The 10719-nt window shown below is 40.9% G+C and overlaps 1 protein-coding gene across 2 annotated transcripts in view; it reads right to left on the minus strand.

Moving 5' to 3' along the window:
• LOC108001512 (homeobox protein dve-1) overlaps positions 1-4020 on the minus strand; it is a 45525-nt gene extending 41505 nt beyond the window's left edge. For both annotated transcript variants that reach the window (XM_017062542.3, XM_017062541.3), the window contains exon 1: positions 2296-4020. In XM_017062542.3, coding sequence (XP_016918031.2) covers positions 2296-2370 — 75 coding nt within the window. In that variant the 5' untranslated portion in view covers positions 2371-4020. The remainder of the gene's footprint in view (positions 1-2295) is intronic.
• Positions 4021-10719: the final 6699 nt, after the last annotated feature.

Genomic DNA, 10719 nt, shown 5'->3' on the forward strand with positions numbered 1-10719 from the left:
ATTCGCAATTCACTCGAAACGATTCGATCTAATTATTTTAGAAATTCGGGGAAAATGGGTGGTTCGAATTAATTTTCGAAAAGAATCCTCGAAGAATACTCGAAACAGTTCCATCTGATTAATTTAGGATTTAGGGAGGGAGAAATTTATTTAATTTTCGAGAAAAGAAGAAATACATAAATAACACGGCTTTTTACACCGTTGGTGAAACCGAAGTGAGACATAAATACGAATAAATATTGCCTGGGACGTAAATCACGAAACATTTTAACCAGACAAACGACGTTGTAAACGTAAATATCGCAACATTGTCATAAATATTAATAAAGATATCCACCACGATCACGGGAGATAAACTCCGTGCATGGAGTAAAGGTGGATAAGGAAGCGAGGGAGGGGAGGGGAGAAGAAGAAGAAGAAGAAGAGAAAAAGAAGGAAAACGCAGTTCGTGTGATGCGCGCGCACGTGTGTCCGTATACACGAACTGTTTGACGTATCGGCTTCTGCGGCCGGATAGATGGATTACAATCATTCCGGTAGCTGGGGTGGTCAAATACCGTGACCATGCGTGCCTCCTATCCTCCTGCGTACGCACCTTCCACACGTGGAAAATAATATATATATATACGTATATATAAGCAAGCTTTCTTTATCTTCTCACGGAATGTGTTCTCTTTATGCTATCCGGAGAAATTTGGAACACCCTCCCCTCCGCCTCTTACATACTTTCTCTTATCTTTAAGGTCTTAATCCCCCGGTGTTAAACCGGGGAAGAAGCCGTGTCTCCATACGTAGAAAAAAAATATTCTATTCGTTGGTAATTAAGTTAGCTCATCGAATACATATATATAGCATCGTATAATATCGAGTGTAAAAGGTACGTTTGTTAATAATTAAAAAATTCACGATTTAGATATCTAGTTATTTATATCTAGTGAATATAGGAAAGAGGTAGAAACTTACCAGAAAAAGAATATTATATCGAGGAAAAAGTACATTTGTTAATAATTAAACAATTTAGAATTTACATCTAGTATAACAAAAGAAAAAAAAAATATCATATCGAGCACATTTGTTAATAATCAAACAATTTAGATATCTGAATATAGGAAAGAGGTAGAAAAAAAATATATCGAGTAAAAATTTACATTTGTCGTTAACAATTACGAAATATTCTCTACAATTTACACGATTTATATATCTGAATACATCGTGAATTAGAAATCTATTACGAAGAAAGGTATTACAGTGAACATTTAATAATCAAAAAATACGCAATTTAAATATCGTAGGTGGAGGTAGAAATTTACTCGCACAGTGGTAGATACACCGGTTAGGTATCGACGTCTCCCCTCGATTTTTAAGAGCGGAAGCGGAACACGCCTGTGTTGCACCGTGTGTCACGCAGGGAAGGGAGGGGCCGAACGACGCCACCGAATCCCCCGAACAGGAATATCTCGTCTCGAAAACGAGATTTCTTCCTTTAAAGAGAGGAAGAATCCGTCACCCCCCCTCCCAACTGACTAACCTTCGACGAAAGGACTTTCGAAAAGAAAGAAAAAGAGAAAGAGAAAAAGAAGCGAATAATTAAATAAACGGGGAGAAGAGAGGAAGGAAAAAGGAAATTTTGAGAACCGTGGAAAAAGTCACGGGGAAGGATACGATATTCGGGATCAATGGAGACGCGGCCTTATTGCGCTGAATGCCAGAACGCGAGAGCGTGGTCGTGGGCGCACACAGGAAGAAGGCAGGGGCACATCCGTATCGTGGTCAGAACCCGTGACCCCCTGCCACGTACACGTGTAAACCCACCTATGCAACACGCACGATCCGCGGTTTTACCAAGGATTATCCTCTCCAACCCCTCTCTCTCTCTCTCTCCCCCTTTTCCTCGTACTTTTTACCCCTGTTTGAAAAAGAAGAAGAAGAAGAAGAGATACTCCGCTGTGTTACAAAAATATAATATTTATCCTCCTGTCAAATTTCTAAATAAATTTTGTAAATAATCAGTTTTCACAAAGGTGGCCGTGCGAATTGATATAAAGTTAGGGGAGGGTTTAAGCGGAACGACCGAGTGGCAAGTCGAAGTGGCCAGCAGGAGGGCGGAGGAAATCGGTAGGGTGGCCAATTGGCTGTGTAATGTTGGGAGGGGAGGTTACTTTTCAACCACCGTGCCGTTAACCTGTTAACCCCGCGGTTACGTAATAAACTTTTTAACCGTGCGATTCGGGAAGGTGAGAGGCGAGCAGCGAAATAATAATAATAATAATAATAGCAATAACAATTAATAAATACCTGTACTTGATCCGTTTTCGTGTTTGCAGCCATCCATGCCTCTACGAACGTGTCCATAGCGCTCTGAAAATCCATTCCCTCGCGGAGAGTCCCTCAATAATTATCCCTGAGTTGGGAAGTCGCCGCCATTTCTTTTCTCTCTCGATCGTTATTATTGTTGTTGTTATTATTATTATTATCGATCGCCACTACGATTTACCATCATTCGGTACGGATGACGAATTCCAATTGGCGAGGATCCGAGCGAAATTCTTTCCCTTCCCCTTTCCCCTCGGCACAAAAAGTTCTCGAATTCGCACAATCGCATATCGTTTATTATTATTCCAATTGTAATAACGTCGATCTCTCTTTATCGGGGCCGGATACACAATCCGATTACAAATTACAATTACAAGTGTGTACACTTTACCCCCTCGCGGTTACTTATTTATTTACGATTATTTTTATCCCGTGGCGTTTACTCGTCGTTTTTATTTTATTCGATTCGCGGTTATATCGAGCCTGTTGATTAATAACGCTTTTATTATTGTTGTTATTATTATTACTATTATTATTATTACTATTATTACTATTATTATTGTTATTATTATTATTATTATTACTATTATTATTGTTGTTGTTGTTGTTGTTGTTATTATTAATATCGTGGAGCGAACGAATGAACAATAGAGGCAGAATCCCGCACAATCCGCGCACTTGTGTAGTTGACTAGAGATCGAGAGAAGAGATCGTTACGCACACACGTGTTCCTCGTTTTTCGTTTCTCGTGCTGTCGTGTGCGATCTAGGAAACACTTCTCGTCCTCCAATGTTTGTCCTCCAATCTCGCGTGTGTATATATATATATATATGTATATATGTGTGTCTCTTTCTTTCGAGAATTCACTTTTGAACAGAAACCAATCGACACTTGGCGTTCGACGTGTACGTTAATAAATAGCACTCGTGTAAATTAATCATTAACCACTCCTCCGAAAGAAAGTCTTTCCTCCGAAATTTGTCTCGATGTAATAATCCCACTCGAGCGAGTAATCGAAATGATCGTGTTCTAAATAAACGGAAGAAAAGGTGGACGAGGAAGAGGAGGAGAAGGAGGAGGAGGAGGAAGGAGAAATAAAGAGAAAAGTTTCATCGTCGAAAAAGAACGAAACTTCACTTCAGTTTTTCCAAAAAGAACCGTCTCTCAACCGTTCGTCGATCGTTCGTTCGTACGTTCGATCATATATGTGCGTTTCTTTTCCTTTCTTCTTTTTCCCTTTTCCCCTCCCCCTTGATTTAAAAACAAAACAAAAACGTATCGCCTCGAACTATTTCTCGCGTTATCTCGATCGTTCCTACCGTTCCGTCGAGATCGAGACGGACCGTGGACATTTCGTTGGGCGCACGATGGGGAGGGGAGAGGAGGAGGAGGAGGAGGAACAGGAGGAACAGGAGCAGGAAAAAAACGTATATATATATATATACGTATGTATGTGACAATGTACGTATATGTGTATGTATGTGTGTACGGACGTACGTTTCAACGACACGCGAACCGACGAGAACAACACGTTCGCATGGTACGGCGTTCGAGCCGCGACTGTGCGTGGCGAAGCGTCGCGGCGCTGGTTCTGCCCCTACGACGCCCTACCCCCCGTCGCTCTCACCCCACCACCTCGCCGGCTACCATCGCCCACCGTCGAGGACCATCCTGGTCCTCGCTCACTCGGATGGTTCACCCTCAAACCCTCCGGAACTTACCTTCGTCATCCGCGCGATTCTCTCTCTTCCCTTCCCTTCGTGTCTTCTTCCCCTCCCCCTCTTTCTGTGTCCCTTTCTTTTCCGTCCCGCTTCTCTTCCTTTCCTTTCTCTCTCTCTCTCTCTCTCTCTCACTTCGATCCGCTGCTTTCGATTGTTGCATCTCGTTCTTGTTCTTCTTCTGGGATGTTTAGTAGTAGTTTACGTTTTTAATGATAGTTTTAAATTAATGTAAATAAAATAAATTGCTATTACTCGATAGTTAGGGATGGCTAGACTTTATTTCTATTTTTTTTAATTTAATCTTGCGCGCCTCAAAAATTATTCATTGGTTCATCGATACGATACGATAATCATTTGCTTCTTCTATCTTCGTCCATTCTTATCTTTCTATCTTATTCCAAATTGAAAAATCAAAATGAAAAATGTGCATTCGTTCCTTTCTTCCAAATTTTATAATTATCCGTTTCTTCTTATCTTTCTATCCTTTCAATCGCTCCAAATTAAAAAGGGAAAACGATTCCTTTCTTTCATACGATATCCTTCTCTCTCCTTTCATTTCATCAAATTAAAAATCAAATTCGCACGGCTCGAATATATCGAAGAATATCCCTGGAATACCTTTCGAATTTCCCTTTTTTTTTTTCTTCAATCCGAAACAACCGAGAGAAAGAGAATTTATCCGAATTTCCCTCAACGACAATCATACACCTCCTTTTCCATCGAAATCCCAAATTTCCATTCCACTTCGTCTTGCTCACCCTTGTTCCTTTCGCCTTCCCTCCGGCTATTCCCCCTCTCCCTTTGATCCAACCCCTCCCCTCCCACTAATTCCACTCCCACCCCACCCAGGAGTCCACCAGCCTCCCCTCCTCCCCTCCCCTTCCTTCGAAACCGTGAACCACTTTCAGCCGAGCGGGGGGTGTGTCTACAGATAAGACGCACGTACACCGTTGCACCTGTGTATACCGCAACACTGCACGCGGAGGGACGAGTCGCGGTCGTCGTGCGCCAGGGGCCAGGCGAACGGCGAACAATCCTCGAATCTTATCGCAAAGATTTTTCCAACATCGTTCGTTCGTCTTTTCCCTTTTTTTCCCCAAAGAAACGAGAATATTTCGAGAAAGATCTTTTTTGTTTCGATGGGAATTTATTTAACACGTATTCGGGTTACGCGACGATTATTTATCGAAGCATCTTCGTACGTATTTGGAAAGACAATCTATAAATGCTCGTGGCATTGATATTTAACGAAATATTAGAATTCCGATCCCTCGAAAGTCTATTTAACGGTTTATATATAAATAGAATTGAAGATTTACGAATATATACGACGGAATATTTTAACTAAGACAGTGAAATCTCGATCGTTTCTTTCTTCTATCCTTCTCGAATTTCCTCCACTCGATTATTATTCTAAAGATAATAAAAACAAGGATCGATCGAGTTCGCATTATTTCTTTGTTCGCTCGGAAAATAAACGACCCGTTTATCGCTCGATCCAATTATCTCCTATTGTTAATACTTTACGCAATAACACGAAATCCCCGGTGTCTTCGAAATTTGTTCGCGCTCGTAAGTCTTGCAAAGGATTATTATTAACCGTTTCACCTTCGAATCATACGGAGAGGGTCTCTCTCACAAATTTGCTCTTGATACGTCTTACAGGGGGGGGAGTTAACGGTCTCGGATTATGAGGAATGAGTAGTACAGGCGATGATGGCCGAGTGGAACACGCGTAACCGGTTATCCGCGAAATTTTTCACCGCTTCCTCTCCCCGTTTGACATTCCTGACGCTGCCCTCGCGTGCCCACGCTCACGTACGGTTTCACCCGCTTACCAGCCCGTGGAACAACCGAGCAACGATTAAAATCGGTTGAATTATTACGTAAAATTACGAAAATTAACAACGCTCCCGTCCCTCGATCGAGATGTACATTTTTTCGGAGGAGTAAAAATTTCCACAACTTTCCACTTTCCATTCGCTCGAGATTCTCCGTGAAGGAGGGAGCACGCCGACTCGGAAGAAAATCGTCGAACGTCACGTTGAATAATAGATCGATGGAACACGGCCTAATCCTAGAGATTACCTAATGTAATACCCAACGTATCGAAAGCTCGTTCCAGATTAAATTGACCGATCGACCGGCTCTCTTTTCTTTTCTATTACACTCGTGCATGCATGCACACGTACAAATGCGCGCGTAAATCGGAGTACAACGGTATATCGCGGCAATAACCACCCTGGCAATCTGGGTTAAACGACTTTCCCTGTTTCCAATGAATATATGAAAAATATGTATCCGTAACGAACGAAACGCGCGCATTGAACGCGTCGCTTCATAAATGGGGCAGCCTGGCAAACGGGGGCAGGAGTAACACCGAATTTGGGGAGGGGGAGGAGGAAGAAACGTACGATTGGAAATAATGATCGTTATCGCGGTCGATCCACTCTGGAAACACTTGGAATCGATCAAACGTCAATTTTCTATCGCGATTATCGCGTTGAATTTTTTTTCTCGAAAATTCTTTTTATTATTTTTTTCAGCTGAAAGAAGGAGTATTCGTGGATCTTTTTCTTCGAGGGAAGAGCAGTGCTTTCGTCGAACAGTGTTTTTCACTCGCTCTCGAAACAGGATAAAGGAGGAAGATGTACGAGTTTATCCGTAGGTGGATCGGCTGCCGAAATTCGTCGCGACACGTCCTTTTCACGAATCCAATTCCATCTCGCAGGGAAATGAGGGAGGACTCGATCGAACGTCTCGTGGAAGGTGCTTAATTCTGTTTTTAAAATTTAAATATATTGTAAATATTTATTGTAAATATTTCGAATTTCTTCCTCCAATTGAAAGAGAACTCGATCGAAGATCTCATGGAGGATTAATTTTTACGCTGTATTTTTTTGAATGTACGATTTATAAATATTTCGAATTTCTTCTTCAGGAGTCGAAGGAGCCAGGGCTCGAGGATTTGGAAGATGTTTAATCCTTATTTTTAACATTTTTATGTGCAATTTTTTAAAATTTGTTATATTTTTAAAATTTAAGTATATATAATTTATTATGAATATTTCGAATTTCTTCTTCCACGAATCCAGTTCCAATTGAAAGAGAACTCGATTGAAGATTTCATGGAGGATGATTAATTCCTATGATTACAATTTTTTAAATGTACAATTTATAAATATTTCTTCTTTCACAAATCCAATTCCAAGGAGCCAGGGCTTGAGATGTTTAATTCTTACTCTATTTTTAAATTTTTGAAATTTAAGTATATACAATTTATTATGAATATTTCGAATTTCTTCTTTACAAATCCAATTCCAGGAATTAAAGGATCGAAGATCTCGTGGAAGATTAATTCTTTTGTTATATTTTTTTAAGTGTACAATTTATAAATATTTCGAATTTCTTCCTTCACAAATCCAATTCCAATTGAAAGAGAACTTGATTGAAGATTTCATGGAGGATGATTAATTCTTATGCCACAATTTTTTAAATGTACAATTTATAAATATTTCTTCTTTCACAAATCCAATTCCAGAAATGTTTAATCCTTTTTCAAATTTAAATATATACAATTTATTATAAATATTTCGAATTTCTTCTTCACAAATCCAATTCCAGATGTTTAATCCATTTTCAAATTTATTATAAATACTTTCGAATTTTTTCTTCACAAATCCAATTCCAGATGTTTAATCCTTTTTCAAATTTAAATATAAATATATACAATTTATTATAAATATTTCGAATTTTTTCTTCATAAATCCAATTCCAGACATGTTAATCCTTTTTCGAATTTATAAATTTATAAATATTTCGAATTCTTTCTTCACAAATCCAATTCCAGAGATGTTTAATCCTTACGCTATTTCTAAAATTTAAATATATACAATTTATTATAAATATTTCGAATTTCTTCTTTACAAATCCAACTCCAGGAATCGAAGGAGCCATGGCTTGAGATGTTTAATCCTTATTCTATTTTTAAATTTTTGAAATTTAAATATATACAATTTATAAATATTTCGAATTTCTTCTTCACAAATCCAATTCCAGAGATGCTTAATCCTTACGCTATTTCTAAAATTTAAATATATACAATTTATTAAAAATACTTTCAAATTTCTTCCTCTTCTTCCTCTTCTTCCCAGAAATCGAAAGACGACAAACGAACGAATGAATCCAGAATATCCTCCAACCTCACGAATAAACCAACCAATAAACCCTCTTCTCCTCTCCAATTTCGAATTTTTCCACGGCAAAACCCACCTTTCCCTCCTTATCGCAAACGTTGAAGCCAATAAAGCATCCTGCCAGGCACAAACTCTCCCTCCTCCCTCCCCCCTCCTCCCGCACACGTGCGCACCAACGCGCTGCGGGCTAACCGCCCCCTCCCCGACCCCTTCCCGCCTCCACCCTTCCCCCCTCGCGAAAGGAGCAAGGACCGAGGAGGCAAGCGGCGAGGTAACGATTGCATCCGCGGATGCAATCTGTGTGCAAAGCGGACCTCCGAAGCTTGCTGAACTCGAAGGGTGGAGACCGAGATGAGAAAGAGTGAGAGAGATAATCGGGTAAACGCGCGAGAGAGAAAGAGACACATATATAGAATCGCAGCGAGAAAGAGGAAACGAGAAGGAGCGAGAGAGACGATGGAGTAGGACCGAGGGAAAGAGAAGGAAAGGATAAACGAATGCAAGGAGGGACGGAGAGGGGGATAATCGAGCATACGAAGAGGAGGAGGAGACGAAGGAGAGGGGGGATGGATCACGGATGGAAGGACTACGGGTTTAGGTTTACCTCTCTCTCTCAGCCGGTGACACGGGTGGTCGGGCTATTTTCCAGGATCGGCGGTGGGTGGTTGAAGCTGGAAGGCGGGCGGGGCCGCGAGCGGAGCTTGCAGGCGGAGCTTTTGGCACTCACGCCCTCCGCGCGGGCGGGGGAGGGGGAGGGAGAGCGTTTCCCTTCTGGGTGGGTGGAAAACCTGGCGAGACCTCTACCCCCTCCCGCCCCTCCGGAAGCGGAGGATAGCAGCAGTTCCTTCTCGCGGAAGCCAGCCCCGATACGAGCCAGCCAACTCCTCTCCTCCATTTTTTCCACTTTTTCCAAACCTTTTTCCACCTCCTCCGTCTCTCTGTTTCTGCCTCCACGGCAGCGGACAGCGTATATACGTGTGTATATAACCCCCTTTCTAGGGGATGTACACTCGTGGCTAGAAGTTAGCCCATGTTGCCTCTCTGAGTGGTTCGTTTGTTTTTAAGGGGTTGGAGGTTTTCAAGGTTTTTGGAGGGTGTACGCGTAGCTTTCTTTGGATTCAATTCGATGCGAATTTCAATCGATAAATGATTTGGAAATTTGGAAATTTGTTTTCCTTTGTCTTCCCAATTTCGAAAATTTTGGTAACTTCAACGTGGAGGATGTTTAGAATGAATTAATTTAATTTAATTTTGGATCGATTTCATTTCGAAATTTATTTTTCTTCATCTTTCCAAATCGTAACATTTGAGAATTTCAACGTGGAGGATGTTAAAAGTGTATCACGCTAATAATTATTTAATAATTTTCAATTTGGATCGACTTTCCAAACTTTAAATCGAAAAATATTTAACACAAAGGAGGATATCGTTACATTAAAAATTATAATAATTTTTCAATCCTTCCAATTTATTTCTTCTTAATCTTCCCGAATCTTACTTGATAATTTCAATATGGAGGATATTACAAGTGTAATCTAAAAATTATTTAATAATTTTCAAGGATACGCACGTATTAATAAATAATTTCAAAGATGCAATTAACTACGCAAATATATTGCAGAATCTCTCTCTCTCTCTCTCTCTGAGCGACTTGTGGAGAGGAGTGTACTCGCGGTTCGGACACACGGTATCGTTGGAGAGGAGGAAGAGGAAGAAAAAGGGGGAGAGAAGAAGGCTCGTCTGCTCTGGAAGGAAATCTGACTTTTTAGCTAGGAGGGGATGCTGGTGGTAATAGAGAGGACGAGGGTAAAGCGAGGGTAACGTATGCCCGGAGCTAATTTGTCGAAGCTTACCTGGGAAATTATGCGTCCCGCGCGATGCATCGCAATATCCTCGAAACGAGGGCGAGCTCTTTCTACGGATTCTAAGTTTCTTTCCCCTTCACATTTCTCCTTCTTCTTCCTCTTCTGTTTCATTTTATCAAAAATATTAACTCCACCTTCGACGATCGATACCTCTCTATTCTAAATATAAATATTAAACGTTAAAGTTTTGAAAAAAATAATTCGATTCAATTACGGGGGATCGGCAATAAAATCCGTCCGAATTTCAATTTCATAGAGACGAGCGCGCCAAATGCGCGGACCGATAAAGAATAACAACCTTGGCCCCCCTCCTTTCCCGAGGAAAATAAAATCTGGGAAATAGGAATAATGAAATATGTACCTGCGCGCCGTTTCCCAGGCGCCGTATACTATACACGCCGCGAAATCTGTCGAGCATGTGGTCCCGATGCGTTTAAGGTACAAATTGAAAACCATTTGGCAAATCTCCCCCATCGTTTCGCCCGGTGTTAATAAATTCAGGTTTACGAGGGTCGGAGTCGGGTTGGGTTACGTGGAATACGTGGATCTGGACGGAGCGTTGTGCTCGCACGCGTGTGTAAAGAAGGAAGAAAGAAAAAAGGAAAGAGAGGAAAGGGATGTCGG

This window comes from Apis cerana, linkage group LG10, assembly GCF_029169275.1.
Source record: "Apis cerana isolate GH-2021 linkage group LG10, AcerK_1.0, whole genome shotgun sequence".
Taxonomy (NCBI): Eukaryota; Metazoa; Arthropoda; class Insecta; order Hymenoptera; family Apidae; genus Apis; species Apis cerana.